The sequence below is a fragment of the Oryx dammah genome, unplaced genomic scaffold (assembly GCF_014754425.2).
Source record: "Oryx dammah isolate SB20612 unplaced genomic scaffold, SCBI_Odam_1.1 HiC_scaffold_29, whole genome shotgun sequence".
Lineage (NCBI taxonomy): Eukaryota > Metazoa > Chordata > Mammalia > Artiodactyla > Bovidae > Oryx > Oryx dammah.
This window is the reverse complement of record NW_024070213.1, coordinates 18,203,978-18,225,478: the sequence shown is the minus strand read 5'-3', so window position 1 is coordinate 18,225,478 and position 21,501 is coordinate 18,203,978. Positions and strand designations below refer to the sequence as shown.

Here is a 21,501-nt window from a genome sequence, read left to right as displayed (position 1 = left end):
CTCCCCCATACTCTGGTGTTTTAAAAATGCAAAAAATATATATACATTTTTTTGTACAAAAACTTAAAAAAGATTTTTTCAAAAATGGCGTAGTTATTTGTGTGGAAGAAGCCTGTAACATACACTGGAATGATGGATTAAGAGACAACTGAGACCAGTTTTCATCCATTTACTGAGGAGGAAAAAAAAATATTTAATATTTTTGTTGTATAAGGAATAGCGCCCAAGGCAGGTCCTTCTACTCCTGACCTCAGCCCCACACGCTCCTGCTTTATAAAGCTATAGGACAGAGCAGAGTTGGAATGGAAAAAAAAAGAGCAGAAGACAAATTGGAAGGGAGCAGGGGGTGCAGAAAGAATGACGACAGCCACAGGTGTACCCAATACTTTCAGTTCCTGCAGCAAATCAGAATGATGGCAACCCAGTCCCTACACTGGCCAGTGAGGATGCAGGAGAAAATGTTCAACACTAAAGGAGTGACAACAGAAGTCTGGGCCACAGCTACAGTTCGGGGGAGCCAGAGGGAAGAGGGAGGACCAGGTTTTGCTTCTTGTGTCACACAAGCTGGAAAATTCCCCCGCCACCGCTGCCGAGGCACACCTACAGTCCACCCATTTTCTTGTCTCACCACACTGTACATTCCTCCTCCTCCTGGAGAATTCAGACCCTGGCTAGACACTCCACTCCGGGATAAGGCCGAGCAGTCCTAGTTCTCTAGACTGCCTCTTTTCACAAAGATTGGATTAGGGTAGGTGAGAATTGTGAAGATTTAAAAAATAAAACCCAGAGAAACGTCAAAGCTGCCACCATGTAGCACCAGCGACCAGTTCTTGCACAGTTCTTCCCTGTCTCGGTGATCCCCTCCTGCAGAAGACAGCACAGCTCTGTCTTCCTTGTGGAGTCTCTGCTGGCACCAGGTTATAACCTGGACAGTGGGGAGTGTCTGCCTTAGGCTAGTTTGTGCAAGAGGGCCACCTTAGGTCTCCTTGAGGACATTTATCTTAGCACAGATCTTGAGGGCAGGACCCAGCTTGATGTTCATGGCACTCATGAGATGTTCCTCTTTAAGTAATAAGAGGGCCTGTCCATCAATCTCCTGGGAACGAAACTCCTCTGCAATCTCTTGGCAACCTAGGAGGAAACGGTGGGGTATGTATGAGAAGCTACATGGTAGCACCAAAAGTACTTGTCCTAAATCCAGTGATACAGTGGCCCAAGATGGCAAGACATGGAAGCAAAATGCAACCAGAGCAACTAGCTATTTTTTTTTAAAAAAAGCCAAGATAAAAGAACTAAGGTGTTCCACCAACTAAGCCGTTCAATTCAGATAACTTGAGGAAGAGAAGAGAGCAAGCAAAATATAGTGTTTTCTTTGACACTGGCAAGAAAATCAGCATTCATGCCATCTTTAAGGGCCCAAAATTCAGACAAAATAGCAAGGGTAGGATGGTTTTCCTTTCTAGAGAAAACTACCCCTTGTCAAGTGCGTGCGTATATATATGCTCAGTCCCATCTGTCCCCATGGACCATAGCCCACCAGGGTCCTCTGTCCATGGGATTCTCTAGGCAAGAATAGTGGAGTGCGTTGCCATTTCCTTCTCTGGGGGACCTTCATCATACCATACTTAAGCCTCTACATTTCCATTTACAAAGCCCTGTGGGATGGCCTCAAAAAAACTGTAGGAAAGCAATACAGATGACCCAGGTTCTGGTGGACAGGCCCTTGATACCTTGTAGAGAAGCAATGAACTCATAGACCTCCTCTACGCTCCAGCGGCTAGGATTACTGGATAGGAACACAGGGTTGATGCCATGTAATTCTGGGGTGGGTGGAGCTGTGTTGGGATTCCCCAGGTCACGTTCTCCATGCCCTGCTCTCACGGATAAAGGCCCGGGAGATGTTGGAGAGAGTGCTTCATCGTAACTGGAATTATCTGAACCCCGGCTAGAGTCCTCTTGACCCTACAGGAAAAACAGTGAGGTCATAAGTAAGCGTCATGAGGTCTCCCTCTCTCCCCCGACCCTGAGTTTGAGGCACAGAGGAAAAACTAATCCCAGCACAAGTAAAGTACTCTGTACTTAATGTGCAAATGCCCGAAGTCACGAGTCTGCTCTCAAGTGCCTTTCAAGTGTGAACTGTGTCCCTCTCTTGGTTCCCCTCTTCTGCCAACAACTCCCCTAGATTTTTCCTCCTCTAACAAGGCGTAAGGATTAACAGAAACAACAGGTAAATCAGATGAGAAGAGACAAAAAGATCAGAATTTCGGAATCTGGAGTGATGTGATCCACGTGAAACCAGAGTTCTGGTCTCACACTTTTTTCCCAGGGGAAAGGAGCTGCCCTGCGGGGGAACAGAGGGAAATGCCCGGTTTGCAGCATCACGCCCCACACTGGTGGCTCACTCGGTGGCGCTTGCCCTGGATCTTGGCACGGGCGATGTCCGAGGAGCCACGGCGGGGTCCGCGCCGGCGAACGCGGGCGTAGTTGGCTTCCTGAAATTCTTTCATTTTTTTCCTTTTCAGCCGGAATTGGTGGCTACAGCTCACATTATACCTGTGGGTCAGGGAACATACAGGAGGTCAGGGGTTCTGCCATGCAAAATCGCCTTGCTCCCCTGCTCTACATGTGAACTAGGATTTTAGGGGCCAATTTGGGGAAGAGAATGAAGGCGAAGGAGACGTTAGCTCTGAGTCTCGAGCGAATCCTGGGGAAGGGGTGTCCGAGGGAGGAGGGCGAGACGGGGGGCCTACTGTACCTCTTAGCGCAAGTCATGGAGCAGAATCTCTTGGAGCCGCGGAACTGCTCGGCAGGGGCGTACTTCCCACAGTACTCGCACTTCAGGAGGTTCGCCTTCTTATCTAGCTCTGAAAACAAGGCAGGGCTGCTTGGGTTCCTGCTGCCGCTCAGGCCACCCTCAGGCCCAGCGCTGGACTCTAATTACTCTCAGCGTTACCCCCAAAGACCTACTCAGCTTGAGAATCCCAAAAACAAAGTTCAAAATCCAAAACCATAAAGACCTGTCCCTCGAGACGTCACAAGTCTTCCTAACCTTAAGCCAGATGATCTCCACTTTAAGTGACTAATTTCTTCATAATTCATAGTCTCAGATTTGACTGCACTTTTCCACAGGAGAGAGGAACTAATTACTAATGCCTGGAAAGATATGAGATTTCTCCCTCCCCCACCCCCCCCCACACACAGACACAGCAAATGTAAACAAGACTCCTTAACATATATTACAGAATCTAAAATAAGGAAAACTAGAAATTAAGAAACAGCCTATTTCAGATTATCCTTTGAAAAATATATCCTTATAGTAAATAATCCAACAGATCAGCTTGATAAAATTCCCCTTAACCCTATGGAACAACTTCAGTGTGATTCTACGTATTCTGATGTCGATGGACTTCACATAATTCCCACTTGAAAGAGCTAATTCCTATTTTATGCTAAGTCCTCAAACACATCTCCAGCAGCCTCGTCCCTAGATGGGTCTCTAAATGAATACTCACCGGCAGATGGGCTGTCCCCACCCAAGGGACCACCTGACTGATTCTCATTCAGTCCTGTGGTGAGGCCAGTCTGCAGGGGCTTCTCAGACTCTTTCAATAACTGAGAACAACCCACCTGTTCCAGAAAAAGGTGAATTACATTAGCCTCACTCCTTTCTACAGCTTCCCCCACCACTTCTCTCCACCACGTCTTTGCCTGGATCTCAGAGTTAACGGCCAAGTCCGACGCAGACAGAACCATTTTCAATATGGCAATCTAGAGTCCCTTAACTGGCTCTTTTCAGATTAGCCGCTGGAGAAGGGGTTCCTACCCCAGCTCCCTATTTTGTCCCTTTCCTTCCTAAACTGCAGGGAACACACTTGGAAGCAAGAGACCTGTGTTCTAAGTCCTGGCTCTGCAACTCATGGTATCCAGAAAATTCTCTCAACTTCTCCACCACAATTTTCTTCACTATGAAACAACCTAATTAGAGACTTCCCTGGTGGTCTAGTGGTTGAGACTCCAAGCTCCCAATGCAGGGGGCCCAGGTTTAGTCCCTGGTCAAGGAAGTAGGATCCCAAGTGCTGTACAATGCCCGAATGCTGTACAAAGGGGCCCGAAAACAAACAAAAACCCACCATGACAGCCTTAAAGGTCACTTTTTTCCTTTGCTTCTCCTCTCCCCACTATTTTCAGTTCCTGGTCTACATAGTCTTTCTTCTTCTTTTCCCTTCCTTCTTCATAGCTAATCCTACAAACAACAGAACTGAACCGTTCTCTAAATAGTTCTGAGCCTTCTGAGTCTCTAGAGTTTGAAAAGACAGCCCACCAGACCAAGTCCCCACATGAAAACCCCACCTTCTGGCCCTGCCCTCACCGGGAAAGGCTCTGCTCCTTCCTGGATAACGAAGCCTTCGATGATGTGGGTGAGGATCTGGGGCTTCACAATGGCCTGGGGGGGCTTGGAGTCACCCATCTGTCTGGACACCATGGCCAGTGAAGGAGGGGGCGCTGATGGGGCGGGAGCCAAAGCTACAATGTCACTGCTCAGGGTGTTAGCATTCGTGCTGGTCACTGGCTCAGCTTTCTCTAGAAAATAAACACGAGATTAAGGAATGGGGAGAGGATGACCTAAGAGATCCAACGATGAGCCAAGCCAGCCTGATCCTCCCCAGTAACACGTGTTCCTCTCTGATCAGTATACTGGCTTCCCTGTGTCCAGCTCTCCTCCACCAAGTTCAGGCCCACATTCTAATGAATCAAGACTAAACTCTTAGCTCACTCAGAGCTTTCATCTCATTTCTGTGCACTCAGCAGTCCTGCAGAAGTCCATTCCTCACCTCCAAGACCGCCCTTCTCCTCCATGGCCTTCGGGCTCTCTACCACTGGAGATGTCTTCGCGGGAATCATTGAACTCAGTGTGGAGACATCATCTCGCTCCTCCTCAGACTCAGCCTTGCGCTTTACAGCCAGTGTCTGGGGTTTGCCCTATAAAGTGAAGAACAGGAAGGAAAACAAGATTTATGAGCAAAGGATAATGACGAAACACAATTACTCCCACACTGTCCAAGAAAATTTTCTTAGTTCTAGATTCCCCAGTTGTGTCTATGTCCCATGGTACAGTAAAATTTCTGGTTATTACCAACAAGTGTACTTTCTACATCAAGACAAAAGAACATACAACATTATTTAGTCCTGACCTAGACCTGGAGACCCGGGTTCATCACAGCCCAACCGAGAATTTTTTTTTTAAAGATTGATTTTGGTGGTTAAAGCTGTATCTTAATATAACTTAGTATAGATCCAAAAATACAGAATTTCATGTAGGAGTACGAGATTCACGTATTATATACATTGATGTCTCTCTCTTATGAAAGATTGAATGAATACATGCCAGGATCTTAACCTTCCATTAAACTCTCTCTTACAGAATAAGCACTAATATCCTAACCTTCTCAACCCTTTATTCCCTTCCGAAATTAAGCTCAGGTCCTCGAGGATGATGTGTGCTCACAATCACGGGGCAATACTCACCGGCAGGTGCACAGACTGCATGTAGAAGGCAGCAGGGACCTGCGCGACCACCGGTGAGGAGGTGGTCGCCCCTCCCTTCACCACATGCGCCGTCCCCTGCACGGGGGCCAGGGTCATCCCTGATGCCAACGTGGGCGGGCACTCCTGCAGCGCACCCGGGGCCTGGGATGAAGGCGGCGAGGAGGCCAAGTGGGCCTGGCCTGGCGGCACTGTGCCTGGCATCCCCCGGGAAGTGGGGACAGCAGCTGCCAGCTGGGCCAGCCCCAAAGCCTGGGCCTGGGCTGTACCCGGCTGCCGGGTGCCCACCACCTGCACAGGGATGTGGGGTGGGGGCTGCTGGGCAGCAGACATCTTGGCAGCCCCTAGCTGAGGGGGCTTGAGAGGGGCTGCAGGCGGTTTGGACTGGATGGGGATGGGGGGCTTGGGGGCGGGGTCCGGCGGCAGGGACAGGGGTGAAGACTGCAGCATGGGCTGGACAACCAGGGTCTGAGCTGGCTGCTGGGACGGGGACGGCGGGACCGGCTGGGTCGGGGGACCCGGCGGAGGCTGCGGGGCAGTGAGGGTGGTGGCCTGCTGTTGCTGCTGCTGCTGCTGCTGCTGCTGCTGCTGCTGCTGGGCCAGCTGGAGGTGCGTGGCCGTGTGTAGAAGCTGGGACTGGCGGTGCGGGAACTGCTGCTGGTGGTGGATGGCGATCTGCTGCTGGATCACCACCTGCTTCTGCTGGAGGTGGATCTGCTGCTGCTGCTGAATCAGGGAGTGGGGCTGGATCTGCGTGTAGGTGGCTGCAGGAACGAGCCCCCAGAGGCACCGAGGGAGGGAGAGCAGGCATGAGCAACACCACCAAAGGCGCCAGGCAAAGCAGCCTTCCATGCTGTACCTAGCTGTAGACTCAAACTACGAATGGAAAGCGAGCTGGAGGGGCCTGACAGGCCGCCTGGTTTACACTCTTCCCTCTTTCCTGAGTCGGATGTTAACAACCATCTCAAGCCTTAAAGATGTCAGGGAAAGACCACCTTTGCTCAAGCATGTAACAGTCCTCAGTAATTTCTTGCATTTATCTAACTCTTTTTTTTTTCTTTACTTAAATCCTGTTACTTGGCACTCAGCAAGGACAACGGCAGGCCCAATCTAATCTTCATGATTAGATTCGGCTCCTCAAGCGCAAAGTCCACATTTCATTCGTTTTTACATCCCTAGAACCCAGCCCAGGGCCTGATACACGAGAAACACTTAACATGTTGTCACTGAAAGACTAAATATCCACAGAGGTAAAGATAGCAACATCTTCCCATGATTGCCTCGGGTCTCCATGATTCATCAGTTTAGGTCACCACCCATGAGAAATTTTAAGAGTCAGCCACTGTGGGCTCAGACACGACCCAGTTCCCTCCACTGTAAACTGGAGATGTGATCTCCCCTGCTTCACACCCTACCAGAGTGCCCAGAGACTATTATGTAACATGAAAGTACTTTGGTATTACAAGTGCCATAGTTTGTAAGGTGCCATACTAGGTGTTAGTGAAACAACTGATAGTAGTGAAGTCGCTCAGTCGTGTCCGACTCTTTGCGACCCCATGGACTGTAGCCTACCAGGCTCCTCTGTCCATGGGATTTTCCAGGCAACAGTACTGGAGTGGATTGCCATTTCCTTCTCCAGGGGATCTTCCCAACCCAGGGACTGAACCCTCATCTCCCGCATTGTAGACAGAGGCTTTACCATCTGAGCCACCAGGGAAGTTCCTTACCATCATAAAGATGATCACAAGTTGGACTATATTAAAGCAGGGCTCTATCTGCTCACCCTAAGCACTCGAAGGCACACAGTCTTTGCTCTACACTGCCAACCGACCAACAGTAAATGTGTGAGGAGAGAAGTCATCCCTTATGATAAACTGCAAGCTCCATAAGCAGAAGAGTCTGTTTTTCAATGATATATTCCAGTACCATCCCTAGAACACAACAAGCTATTGAAAAAGAACTGAGTGGGAACTTCCCCGGTGGTCTAGTAGTTAAGATTCCACCTTCCAATGCAGGGGACAGGGGTCTGATCCCTGATCAGGGAACTAATATCCCACATGCCTGGGACAATTAAGACTGCACCACAACTAGAGAAGCCTGTGCACAGCAGTGAAGAACCAAATGCTACAACGAAGACTGCAGCATTTAGTTGTGTGCTACAACTAAGACGCAGAACAATCAAATTTTAAAAAAAGAAAGAAAAGACCCTAGTGAATGAAAGGGTAGAGGGAGTAAATTGAAGAAGTCAGGACCTAAGAAGGAGAGGACAAGGCAACTTGTAAACTGACTGCTGCCTGGCAGAAACAGACAAGATCCCTCTCTGCTACCTGTCATCCTGTCTCCTGGATTAATACGAACAAGGTTTATGTGATTCTTTCCTTCCACTATTTCAGGACCAAAACGAGCAAGAAGGACAAAGACACGTACCCTGAAGACTTCAAGCTAGCCCTAAGGGAATAAGAACATTATGGGAGACAGAGTACCTGAGCTAATGAGGGTCTGGCTGGGAGCAGGAGTGGCGGTCCGGGTGAGGTTCATGCCCACGTTCTGCTGACCAGTTCCATCTGCTTCTGCTTTCTTGGCTGCTGCGCTTTCTGCTTCTGTCTGGCTGCCCTGACTCACAGTCACTGCCTGGGCTGCAGGCAAGGGCTGCACCACTCCGGTGCCCTTCCTGGGGCAGCTCCCACCACCACCCATTCCTGAGGAAGGCAACTGCCCCAAGCCCCCAGGAGCCTGGCCACCTCCTCCAGGACCCATGGACCCTGGGATGCTAGTCCCACTGCCTCCACCAGCTTGACTGAGGTTGAGGGACTGGCCTGAGGCCCCAGAGGAAGCCTGAGCCACCGCAAGGGCCTGGCTAGAGGCCTGGGAGAGGCTGGAGACAGAGGAGGCCCCAGGAGGGATGGCCTTCTGAGCAGAGCCTTGCATTTGGGGTCCTTGGGCGGAGGACTGCTGGTTCCTGACGGCCAAGTTCTGCACCTGAAAAATACGAAGCAAAAGGCAGATTGAGAAACTGGGGGAGCAAGGGCCACTAAAGTGAAAGACTACTGAGTCAGAAGCAGTGACGACAGCTACAGATACTCCATGGCCCTCCTCAGCTGCACCCTCACCTGTACAAACACAGAGAAGGCCTTCCCAGAGAGGAGCTCTCAAGTCATATCTGATTCTCGGTCTCCTTCATTCTGTATAAAATCTGTCATCAAGTTTGGTAATTTTATTCCTTCCAAATGTCTCAGACTTTCCCTTTCTTCCCCATTGATTCATTCAACATCTACCAACTACCAACTATGCTGCAGGTACTGCACTGGATACTGGGAATGCAGAGATGAAAGATACAAGCCCCTGCTTTTAATGAGTACTTTCTACTCAAGAAGACAAGAAAACCAAGTTACACCATGCACAGATATGCACCCAGTGCTAGGAGAGTGCAGAGGAAGAAGAGTAGTAACTCACACAAAGCACAGGAGGGAAGACATTCTAACATAGGCGATGTCTGAGCTGAGAACCACCAGGGTGTGAGGACACAGGTAACAACAGTGCAAGACCACCGAGCCAAGAAAGAGCACCGTGTTTCTGGAAATGACAAATATTTCATTATGCTTGGGGCAGGCTGGAGGGAGTGGCAAGAAATGAAGCTGGGCAGGTAGGCGGAGGCTAGAAAGAGGCCAGATCTTGAAGGGCTTGGAATGTTAAAATGAGAAATTCCCAGCACCGAGCAGTGCCTGACAGACCACAAGTGGTCCAGTGTATCAATGGAGAGAAGGGATGACAAGCTCTTAATAAATCACAGGAAGCCACTGAAGAATATTCATCAGAAAGACCACGATCAACTCTATCGTCGAAACCATTCTTTGAGCGCAGCCACTCTGGAAAATAGTTTGGCATTTTGTCCTAAAGTTGAAATATTCACACATGCTCTAACCCAGGAGCCCCACAAGAGAAGCGCATGTGTAAGAACGGTCACAGCAGCACTAGTCATCCTAACAAAAGCCTAAAAACCAACCAAACGGCCACCGTCAGAAGAGAGAATGAATGAACTGTAGTATATTCACACAGTGGAATATTACATGGAAATCAAAACAAAGTACAATGACACAAGCAACAATACAGATGGATTCTGACAATAAGTCATTTAATGACGGCATTCCCCAAAGGATTAGATACAACATAAGTACCTTACAGATTTAAATACAAACTTATATTTGTTATATATATATATCCACATGGTATCTGGAACTTGCTTCTAAATAATCCACAGAGGAAGGGAAAGGGCCTGGAGAAATTGACCACATGTCAATAAATGCTAAAGTTAGACGGTTAAGCACTTACAGATTCTTATTTCTGTTTATGTTTGAAATGTTCCATATTAAAAAGAACATTTTAGAAATATAGTAAAGGCAGTAAAGCTATACAAAAAGGGTTACAGGGAAGGATGAATCAGAATGAACGTCACCATGGATGAGTAGGGGCAGGCAGTGGAGCTCCATCTGGAGCTGGGGGTGGCTTATTACATGATTAAAACTTACAGAGTAAACGTTTTAAAAAATGGACCATGAATGAACCATTGATGAGAGGATGCCATGAGTCAAGGATTATTATGATTCATCAAATTCTGTAGGCCAGAGGTATAATTAAAAATGTTAGGGAAGTTTGTGAGAGAATGAATGTATGTGAATGCCTGAGTCCCTCTGCTGCTCACCTGGAATTATCACAACAAATGTTAATAGGCTGTACTCCGATACAAAATATAAAGGTTTTTTTTAAAGTAACAATGTATATCTTCTTATTAAAAAAACTTATCCTGATAGTAATATGGGAGAGGATTAGAGGCAGAAGCAAATAAGGCTGAAATTAAGAGGCCAGTTAGGAAACTAGTAGAGTAATTCAGGTGAAAAATAAAAAGAACCCGAATTCAGACAATAGTAATAAAGTAGAGAAATAATAGCTTTTGGGAGAGATTTACAAAAATCATCAGGACTGGGTACTGGGCCACTTACATATTACCTGGCAATCATGAAGATTCTTCTCAACAGCTTCCTTCCCGTTATAGCTATTTAAAACTTTCCTCCTCTCCCTGTACCTCTGAACCACTTCCTCTTTCCCCTCTCACTGTTCACTCCCAGAGATGATACCACCACCTCTGGTCCCACCGCAAACCCGGCCCTATACCTCCGTCAGCCCCCATCGTTCTCCCCTCACCCCGGCCGCCTTCTCTCCTTCCTCCTATCAAAGGCTCACTAGGCTCAGGATCTCATTCCCTCCTCCTCAATTCTTTTCTGTCCCTTCATTCACCTCTCGTCTGCTGGCTCCCTCCCACTGCCAAGCCTGAACCCCCTCCCCAGGCCCAGCTTCACCCTCCTCTCCTGTTCCTACATTCAAGGTTGAGGAATGTCGCCTGTCTGATCACAAAGAGAGCCAAACTCCAACACTCACTGTGTCCAAGCACTGTTCAAACACTTACACACATCAACTCACTGAGCCCTCACAACATACCCTGGGACAAGTATTTTATAACGGCTATTTAATAGACAAAGAAATTGTGGCAAGAAGATGTTGGGCCATTTGCAGAGGTCACAGTAGTTGGAATTGACCCTAACAAAGATTCACACTTTCAACCACTACTCCGTCCGTCCACAGACCAACACACAAACATCTGATGAATAGATGTATAAGTGAAAGAACTGCTATGGAAGCAGGTTCTGCCTCACCCTGACCCCACCACTACTACTGTAGTCTAAACCAAAGGCTGTATCTGTAACTGACTGCAACAATTTCTCAGCAGGTTCCCTCATTTCTCTTCCTTCTCCAGGCACAGGCCCCGAAATCAGTCTTTCTCAAGTAGTTTCCTGACCCTCTTAATCTGCTGTTCAAGTCAGTAGTGCCGCTGCTACCTACGAAGTCACGTGGCTTTCAGATTTGTCCTTAACAATGCCCTTTCCTGCCACAGGCTTGTTGTCTCCACTTTATTCACTCATCTCCAACTCAGTCACGTATCTGAGTAGTCAGGTTTTGACACATGCTATTCTCTCTCTCTAGTATTCATGCTACTCCAAATCAAATGCCACCCATCCTTTCAGAATCTGCTCAAGTTCACTGAAATGCAGAGCTCAATGTTTACTTGCTGACTGATAAAAACTAGAAGAATGAAAGAAGTATCATGAGACTCCAGTTTGTATGCCATGCAAAAGAAGCTAAAACATTGCTCTCTATATATATTTTTTTGTTTGAGAGAAGGCACAGAAAACACACTGGTGAGGAAAATTATACTGGGAACACCTTTGAGCGAAACAGGCTGCTGAAGGTTGAAAGTTATAGTAACTCATAGAGAAGAAATCAAGTGTTCTGCCAGCAACTCAGCTTGATGTCTATCTAACCAGAATTCCCTCCACCATCCCTTATCTTCCAGAGAGTATTTCAAGGACAGGGAACTAGGACTTCCTGAATAAAACTGAGCTACGGAGGGCAGCAACACCAGTCCTGTATTAAGAATAAGGATTCCCTGGATAAGGGGAGTTTGGAGGGTAAATGGATACACATATATGTATGGCTGAGTCCCTCTGCTGTCCACCTGAAATTACCACACCATTATCAGCTATACTCCAATATAAAAGAAAAAGTTTTTTTTTAAAAAAAAGGAGGTGGCTTTCCATATCCCCAGGGCTGTTTTCAGTTAAGTCTACTTCCCTTCCTAATTCAAATAGCTAAAAAGGTGTAAGGGATTCAAGTTCTACAGAAATTGAGGGGGGCGGGGGTAAGGATTCTGAAAAGTGGTAATGGGGTGGAAGGGTGATCCCTGGTCCAAGGCCACTCCATTCGCCCTCCCCAGGGCCCATCCGCAGGTCAAGTGGTGACCACTGACCTGATCGGCATCTGTGTGGACTCCAGGAGACTGAGCAGATGGCGCCTCCTGCTGGACTGCAGCCACTGCCCCGTTAGGCATCAGGATGAGTTGGGAGGCTAGAGGCACATTCCGGCCCAGGGTCCGGTTTACCTGCAATAGGTTTCCCAGCTGTGGCTGGCAAGGAGAGGAGGAAGAGCAGAGGAAACAGAACAAGAGAAAGGGGAGAGAGACAGAAGAAACGGAAGGAAAGGACCACAAGACAAAATAAACAGAAGATACGAAACCACTAGGCCCTGCCCCTTTCCACACCAACCCAGGAGACCCTCATCCTCCACGTGTGATGAATCATCTGAAGAAAACCTGGAACGTGTATAAACTATACGCTGACAACAAAGAGTCAAACATCAATGAGGCGGAGACAATGAGTTGGGAACAAGGGTTTATATATACTAAGCAGACAGGCCAAGAGGTAACACTGAGGATTTGTGCACGTGAGCCATGGCTTTAAAGATTAGACTATATCTGGTGCAAATTTCTTTAAAACTGAGGTGAAATCTTCTAACTTAGGATCTCAATTGTTTGTAAGCTACCTGTGAACACTGAGCGTCACATCTAGAGGTAAGTCAGGCATAGGAAGCAGATCAGCTTGTCCTAAAACATCTGGGTAACCATGATGACACAGGCTTCCCTTGTGGCTCAGCTGGTAAAGAATCCGCCTGCAGTGCGGGAGACGTGGGTTTGATCCCTGGGCTGGGGAGATGCCCTGGAGAAGGGAAGGGCTACCCACTCCAGTATTCTGGCCTGGAGAATTCCATGGACTGTATAGCCCATGGGATCACAAAGAGTCGGACACAACTGAGCAACTTTCACTTTCAACCACGATGACATAAAACAGCTTTCACTCTGGGAAATTCCCTGGTGGTCCAGTGGTTAAGACTTGAGCCTGGGTTCAATCCCTAGTTGGGGAACTAACATCCCAAAAGGTGCACGGTGCAGCCAGGAAAAAAAAGGCTTTCACTCAACAAGTCAGAGAACAATTATGTCCCTGGGATAATGGTGGCTGTGGCTTACCCGTAGATACATCTGGGCCTGGGACTGGTTGAGGGGTGGGGAGGTGGTGTTCCCCAGTAGCACAGACTGGGTCAAAGTGGTAGCACTGGGAGAGCTCACACTCTGGGACCGGCTGATGAGCTGGGCGGCCGATGTGGTGGCCAGATTGATCTGTGTGGTACAGAAGGGAACCAGGACTAAGGATGGGGGAAGAGACACAAGGAAATACACATGACTGACAAACTCAGAGTGACACCAGCAAAAGCAGAGTATCTCACTTTCACAGAGTCAGGAGGAAATGAACACCTTACCATCCACACCTGTCATCCTGGCCTCTGAAGGCTATCAGCAAAGTACAGAAACCAGGCCCTAATCACCAGTGTAAGAGCTGAGGAGCAAAGGACGAAATGGAATAGATTCTACTTCTCAGTCAAGGATCCAGCGATTAGCCCTTGGGACCCTTTGATTCCTCCTGCCCAGGATTTTCTTTCTCCTTAAGACACCTCTACAGATCCACACTGGTTATTCTCCCTTCTACTGATATTCTCTACACACAATCAGTAAATATCATCAATGGTGAAATAAACACTCTCAGATCAATGGCACAAAGTATTGGGTTGGCCAAAAAGTACACTCAGGTTTCCTGAAATATCTTACAGAAAAATCTAAATGTTGGCAAACCCAAGAATTTAACTGAAAGACAGAGACCCAGGGAGGAAAGCCCCTCAGTGGGGACAGGCAGTACTCACAGAGGCCTGGGTGGTGGTGGTCTGCTGCTGTGCAGTGCTGGTGTTTGGGGAGCTGGCCTGCCGACTGGCAGCAATTGTGGCCTGTTAGGGGGCAAAGAAGACAAGGGAGAGCAGAGACAACGAAGGCAAAGGCTCTGAATCTTCCAGGGACAAATCACAGGCACAAAATATAACTGAGATTTCAGTGAGCAGTGAGCCTCTACTATGGAGCAAGGACAAGTGTGTTCACCATGTCAATCACCCTCATATTGCTACATATGCTAACCCCACGACTCCCACATAACCCGCCCAGGGCAGTTGGCAGCCCGTGCTCCTTCTCCCGCTTTCTTTTAGCTGCAAGAACCTTTGGTCAGGTCACATCAGAAGTCACTACTAAGTCCAGCCCAGAGCTGCCCTATCGATACAAATGTAAGGTGAGCCACCTATATCATTTTCTAATATGAACATTTTTCAAAGAGTAAAAAGAAACAGGAGAAGTAAACTTTAAAAATTTACTTTATTCAAGCTGATCTGTCTCATTTTAATACATACCAACATAAACGAACTACTGAGCTTTTTCAAAGTAAAAAGTCTCTGAAATCCAAAATCTTCTTCCATACCTTCATCTGGACTAGCTGCATTTGTTGTTGTTGTCTTTTTTTAAGGAGATGGATTTTCTAAAATATTTGGCTGGGTCCCGTCTTAGGTGCGGTACTCATAGTCCTCATTGTGTCACGTGGGATCTTTCATGGCAGCCCAGACTCTCTAGTGGTGCCATGTGGTATCAGTAAACTACAGCATGGGCTTAGCTGCAGCAAGTATGATATCTTACTTCCCCGACCAGGGACTGAATCCTCGTCTCTTGCACTACAAGGCAGATTCTCAACCACTAGACCACCAGGGAAGTCCTAGCTGTATTTTAAGTGCTCAACAGCTGCCTGTGGCTAACGGCTACTACACTGGACAGTGCAGGGCTAGCACACAGCCTTGCTACCTCTAAAAGACAGTTCTCCCACGGTTCTTACTGTGAGCCTACACGCCGAGGTCCACTCATCCTCCTGCAGGAGGACAGGAGGCATGGGACACTGTTCCCAGCGTGGCTCAGTGGAGGGTGTGGTGTGTCCCGACCCACCTGTACTGCCTGTCCCCTCCCTCCTGGGCCAGCTGGCTGCTGACCTCTCACCTGCTGGACGGCAGCCAGGCTATGCAGCTGGGCATTGCTGAGCTGCTGCTGGAGCATGAACTGGTGGAAATACTGAGCCGCGTTGGGCTGACGCTGCAGTGCCTGCAGAGCCTAGGGAGAAACAGAACGGAATCAATCCACTTGGGATGAACCACTCCTAACTCCTATGCTGTGGAAATCACTGGGATCCTGGGAAAGGGACACATGGGGAGGAGAGAAACAAAAGAAAAGATGGGTATCTGGTTAGCCTGTCGACATCTGATATGTCCATTTTTATATTAGGACCGGTGAGTTCATGTAGTCCTTAAAAAGTAGGGACAAAACTAATTGAAAAATACAGCAGTATAATCTCACATAAACTTGTATCTCCCAAAATGGAATCAGGAAATATCTGATATAATGAAGAATTAGGACTAAACTGGCTGAAAACAAATGGAATGTTGATTAATGTAAAGAGAAGAAAATAAAAGACCATATTCTAGGGACACAGTAAAGGTGATAGAGCCCTGTCTGTGTGCGTGCTCAGTCGTATCCAACTCTTTTCGACCCCATGGACTACAACCTGCCAGGCTCCCCTGTCCATGGCATTCTCCAGGCAAGAATACTGGAGTGGGCTGCTATTTCCTTCTCCAGGGGATCAACCCAGGGATCAAACCCGTGTCTCTTGCATCTCTTGCACTGGAAGGCTGATTCTTTATCACTGAGCCACCTAGGAAGCCCGACAGGGCCCTAAAGGGTTGAAAATAATGAAAAATAAAATAAACAGTGACTATGAAAGGCTGTATCAGGTAAAATTTTCAAGTAACTGGAATTTTTAAGCATCTACAGTATAATGCTAACAGGTGTTTATAAAGACAGTATCAGTAATTCAGTTTTGGCATTAACTTCAAAGCCAAAACTACATTTCTTTTTTTCTTTCCAGGAGCCGAAATAGTTGAGGTTCTTAACTTCCACTAGCCAGGGTGATTTTCAAGAAAGACCCAAAAATAAAAACCTGACAATCCTTGAAGAGAAATGGTTAGTGAGAATCTAGCAACATGAACTGAATGATATAAAAACCTTAAAGATTGATATCTTGTTCTGCCTGCTTGCTCAAACTGTTGTAAACTCAAAAGCTTCTCAGACCTGCAAGGGACCTTTGTCATCACCTGATCGTACTTGCCCAGTTTGCTGGGAAGAAACCAAGAGTGATTGTCTTCCTGCATCCTTGCCCATCCCAAGCCAATGCTCACAGCCCCTCAGTGCTGAGCCTCACCTGCACGGCCTGCCGTTCATACAGTGACATTTGAGCGATCTGGGGCCGAGAGCTGCCCCCAGAGCCAGAACTCCCATTGGTGGAGTTGGAGTTCTGTTCACTCTCAGTCTCCATGATAGAGGTCCAGGGTCCCCACAGCTGGCGCTCTGACTCCAGACCTAGATGGAAGTAGCAACGGGTTAAAATGTGCACCTGATCTCCAATGACTATATCATGTTACTATTTATTCAAGTTACCTAAGAACCTTCCTTTTCTTCCAAAAGCCATGATTGCTCTGTTCTAATAATTACCAAATCTTCAATACACTTATAACCATATCTTCCCCATGCCATCTTTTGAAACTAAGCGATGTCTCAAAAAAAAAACAACTTTTACATATTCCCTCCTAGCTGTCATTAAACAGAAAATGGCCTGACTGTAAGATGGTTCCTTATAAGAGTAAGGCTATTTTATATCCCCATCACACTTTTAAACAGTTTAAAATCATCCCATTTAAAACTTACTGTTTTCTCATTTTTATCTGCACATGCAACATCATTATCAGCCTCACTTTAACAATGGCCACCATGTACTGAGAAGTCACTAGGGGCCTCCTCTCACTGGGCTAGGCCCTTCACCTCCATTATTTATCAGTGATTTATGGTAAATATAATTATCTTCACTTTACAATTGTGGAAATAAGGTTTTCAGAGGTTAAGGAAGTAGTCCTAGTTAAGTATCAAATCTTTACACTAGGACACAGGTCTTCAAACCAAAAACAATCTGTGGTTAAGGCCACGTCACTCACTTTGAGTACCCATTGTCTTCATTCTATGAAGGAGGGGCTTATGTTACAGAAAGAACCAAAGCAATATACAAAGTCATAAAACTGGGAGGTAGAAGAACTAGCCTATAGCCCATCTCACCCAAAGAGCTGCCTGGCTGGAGCTGGGGCTACTAGTAACACCTTGGCCATGTTACTTTATTTTCTTATACCTCAGTTCCTCTGGATGCAGAGGATTCCCAAGTAAATGTTAACACATCATTGTAACAAATGACTTACAGGTATTAAACATAGATAAAGACAGCAATCAAAGCTTCAAGAAAGTAAGATTCAATGTTTTCACCCACTAGTAACCTGAATTTATCCTCTGGGGTCTACTCTAAAATTTGCAAAGAACACATGAAAACATTGCTAATAACACAGCAAAGAGACAGATGAAAAGTAAGAAACATGCCATCTAAGCAGCATTAAATGACAATAAGTTTCTTTGGTTCTTACTTTTTTTTTTGTCCCCTTCTTTTGCTATTTTTTCTCTACTTTTGAGGCATGGAGGAGCCATTGTAAATACCAGGTCAGCACAGCACAATTTGGTTTAGGAATGTACACATCAAATCAGAATATCTGCTAAGGTGTGTCAACAGTTTCACTCAGGTGAATCCATTTTAATGATACCATCCAAAACAAAGAAACTAAATAAAATCAAACTGCTTGGCCTTGGAAATTAGAGTTGGGGAGATTTCTTATGGGTCCATTCCCAGTTATAATCTGATTGCATCCTTATCCTCCAAGAATTCAGTTGTCCAGGAAGAGCAAATGCATTGCAAACATGGATACAACTCATGTAGTACACAGGAAAAATCACACTGGCTTCAAGTGTAGTCTATCTTCACCCCACATCTTTTGCCAAAATATCAAAGCACTAAACAGATACAGACCCATGAATCCTCATTATCAGCATGCGGAGGAAAAAAAGTGGGTAAGCATTAGAGGCAGCACGGCATAGTTGTATAGACAACCGGACCTAGTTCACTGGACTGAGAGAAAGGAGACCCTCCTTTACTAGCTAGAGGGGACATGAATTCCTTTCGTAGATGAAAAGGCTAATAAACTATATGATCCCCATCTCTCCCCAAAATGGAAGTCTTAATAATTTTTCAGGTTGTGAAATAGAAAAGAGGTGGAAAGAGACCAGTTTAAAGTCTTTAAACCAGGAGAAACTGTCATCAAAACCAGGATTCCTGGATCTCAAGCACATAAATCTATTCATTTGTGCTCAGTGTGGGGACTGTAAAATCAAATACAGAAAATGAAGACAACAGAAAGTCTGGGAGGCACAGTCAATTTAAATTTTCAGAATTTAACTGGAAGAGAAAGCATGAAAAGCTGAACCATCGAGGTCCCCTGAATCACGAAACTGGGGTCATCCTGAAAGATAGTATTTGGGGGTGTGTTGGCTGGGTTGGAGCAGATCTTTGGAGAGGAGCTAGAAGAAGAGAATGAAGTGGACCAGGTACCGGGCCTTCTGAACCAAGAGTTGGAGGAAATCAATTTCCCCAAGCATGAAACTCTTGCCTCCCAGGAAAGATGGGGCATAGATAGGAAGGGGGCAGGAGAAGGGGGGGGGTTCGGGGAGACTGTGCCACAGAAATCGAAGCCATCTGAAGAATAGGAGAGTAGACGCCCCCAGGGTTCCTTCTATCTAGAACCTTGATGAGAACGAGTTCCGAAAAAGAATCAACCCCACCGGGAGAAGGGGGGCTCACGGAGCGGTGGTGCCAGGAGTGAACTGACCCCAAGTGAGAAGAGAAGTGTGCTTATTGATAGCGGGGAGACAGGCAGGAGGGAGACAGAAATCGAGGAACTGGGAGGCTGAGGAACCCAGGGGACCAGAAAAAAGCAGGGAAAGAACTAGACGGCACGCTTGTATGGGAGAGTCAAAGTCAGAGGAGGGAAAATGAATGAGAGAAGGAGCGGTCAGGAGCAACTAGGGTGACGGACGGACAGCAGTGAGCACAGCGAAAATGAATAGAAGAGCGAGAGGCTCGGGCGGCGGAGCGAAGGACCGCAGGGCGAGCGCCAGAGGTAGGCAGGGAAAGACGCCGGGGGAGGTACCTGGGGCGTTCCACAGCCCGCGGCGGCTGCAGAAACATCCCCGCGCGGCCAAGCCCCCGGAGGTCCTGCCCCTGCCCCGCCGCGGCCGCCCGCTTACCTCCGCGCCTGGCTCCGCACCCGGGCGCTCCCGGGATAGGGGGTGGGGGGCGTCCACCTCACGTGCCGGGGTCCCCGGGCGCCGGGCCGGGTGGGGGGCGCGCTCGGCCTCCGCGGCGGGCTCCCCTCGCCTCCTCCCCTTCCTGGAGGGGCGGGGGCGCCGAGGGCGGGGTGGGAGGCGCCCGGCGCGGCCGCCGCTCCCCGCCCCTCCCGCCGCTCCGGGTGCGGGCCGGCCGCGGCTCCGCCAGGCCTCCGGGGCTCGCTCCGGGGCCTGTCACTTCCTGCCGGGCGGAGAGGGTGGGGGCGGCAGGCCGGGGGCTGCGGGCCCGGCTGGAGGAGGGGGCTGGCGGGGAGGTGCTTCCGGGGCAGCCGGACCCCTCCCCCGTCCCTCCCCCTCCCCTCCGTGGCCTCCCCCCTCCCTCCCGCGCGTCCCTCGTTTCCTGCCGGCGCCCGTTGCCATGACGACGCCGCTGCCGGGCCTCCGCGCTCTAGGCCTCGGGGTTTTTTTTTTCCCTCTCTCGCTCTTTCTCCTCTTTTTTTCCCTTCTTTCTCTCCTAGCGCTGCTCGTCGGTGGGAGGGAAGAAACCGAGAAAGTGGTGGCCTCTAGCGGGGAAAACTCACCTCTCTCAGAAAAGGAGAGGGAGATGGGAGAAGGGAGGGAAGTGACGTGAAGGGGGGAAAAGAAGGTATTTTCTGGAGCTTCTGGGAATAAGGGATAGAAAGAAAGGATCAAAGGGACCAACAGGCTGAGCGGGAGAAAGCCAAGCAAGGACCCTAGAGAAACGGTAGACGGGGGAAGGAAATAAAGCCGAGGAAAGGAGAGAAAAGGACAGGGAAAAAAATAAAACGATTGAGGCAAAGGAGAGAGAATGTTGATGGTTTAATTCCGCACCCCTCACTTCCACTCGGAGAAGGCGGGAAAAGCTGTACGGCAAACAGTGAACCCGTTAGGAGTTGACATTCCTTCAAAAGCTTCCGCCTAATATAACTTGCTTTGAATTACATGTTTAAGTCTGTTATTTCAGGGTTTGGTGTTCGTCTCTATTCTTAGATTTAAATGTATGTGTGAAAGAACGACAAAAACAAGGGAGAAGGCAAAGAGTATAAAGAGAGTAGAACAATGGGGCTGTGTTTGCGAAGGCTAAACATTTGATGAAGCTGTGGCTTTGTCACTTTTCTAAAAATCAGCTTTTAATTCTCTTAGCCTTTGAACATTCAACACATTTCTAGAGCACCTACTAAGTGCAGTCCGGTTTTGGAGGCTTAAATTAGATCAGAGCACAGAACAAAGATGACTCATTAACCTGTACGGATCGGGCCAAGGCTGCCCTGTGGATAAATAACGAAGTTGATGCTTTTTCTGATGTTATCATAGTTGAGTAGCTATTTTTTTTAACCTCCTATCTTTTCCTAATCACCGTTCTGTCAACTAGCTCTTCATTCTCTCCTTTAAAAGCCAAGACGTGATTTATTTTTGTAAAGAAAATAGAAGTGTTCTCTTTGTTTATAAATTAGATTTGCATTGAGAAGTGTGTTTGGGAGGGGGAGTTGCTTAATTTGTGGTAGCCAGACTTATGTCAGAGAAAAATCTCAGCCAAGCTTCTAGGAACCAGTCAGACAAGTATGTGAGGGAAGAAAAAGGAGGGCAGCCAAAGGACTGGAAAACCAAAGACATGAGGTGTGAGGAGGTGAAAGGCTATGTTGTCAGGATGGGTAGCAGCTTTGGCTGAGGATGAATCGAAAAGATTCTGGCAAAGAACTGGCGGTAGAAACTAGGTAAAGCGTTAGTCATTTAATTCAAACCTAGATTTTTGGCATGCCTAAGAAGTTTAAAGGTCTCTTGCGGAGGCTTAGAATGAATAGACTGAGCCTAAGCTGAATTTCCTGGCACCAATGAAAAAGTTCTATCTATAGACAGTTTTTAGATTC

The 21,501-nt window shown here is 47.6% G+C and overlaps 1 protein-coding gene across 4 annotated transcripts; it reads right to left on the bottom strand.

The window, feature by feature from the left end:
- Window positions 1–154: 154 nt before the first annotated feature.
- PHC1 (polyhomeotic homolog 1) lies at window positions 155–19,649 on the bottom strand. Of its 4 annotated transcripts, none has more exons than XM_040235102.1 (15): window positions 18,300–18,974; window positions 16,602–16,759; window positions 15,347–15,457; window positions 14,185–14,265; window positions 13,457–13,606; window positions 12,404–12,559; window positions 8,028–8,523; window positions 5,527–6,308; window positions 4,833–4,980; window positions 4,370–4,581; window positions 3,513–3,627; window positions 2,756–2,864; window positions 2,403–2,553; window positions 1,731–1,962; window positions 155–1,131 (listed from the first exon to the last, which is right to left on the bottom strand). In XM_040235102.1, exons 1-15 carry the CDS (start codon window positions 18,301–18,303, stop codon window positions 977–979), a joined length of 3,060 nt encoding a protein of 1,019 aa, XP_040091036.1. In that variant the 5' UTR covers window positions 18,304–18,974; the 3' UTR covers window positions 155–976. The 4 variants fall into 4 exon arrangements, with proteins under 4 accessions (XP_040091036.1, XP_040091038.1, XP_040091037.1 ...); XM_040235104.1 differs by lacking the exon at window positions 18,300–18,974 and adding an exon at window positions 19,574–19,649 and having other exon boundaries at window positions 165–1,131; XM_040235103.1 differs by having other exon boundaries at window positions 165–1,131; window positions 12,404–12,535; window positions 18,300–18,973.
- Between the last annotated feature and the right edge of the window lie 1,852 nt (window positions 19,650–21,501).

What these genes read in the sequence shown, in the direction of transcription:
- PHC1 (XM_040235102.1), bottom strand. An exon ending in GCCTGGCTGCCGTCCAGCAG is followed by an intron (nt 14,266 to 15,346) that starts GTGAGAGGTCAG and finishes GCCCCCTAACAG; the next exon opens with GCCACAATTGCTGCCAGTCG. An exon ending in TCCAGGGCAAGCGCCACCGA is followed by an intron (nt 1,963 to 2,402) that starts GTGAGCCACCAG and finishes TTTTTCCTGTAG; the next exon opens with GGTCAAGAGGACTCTAGCCG.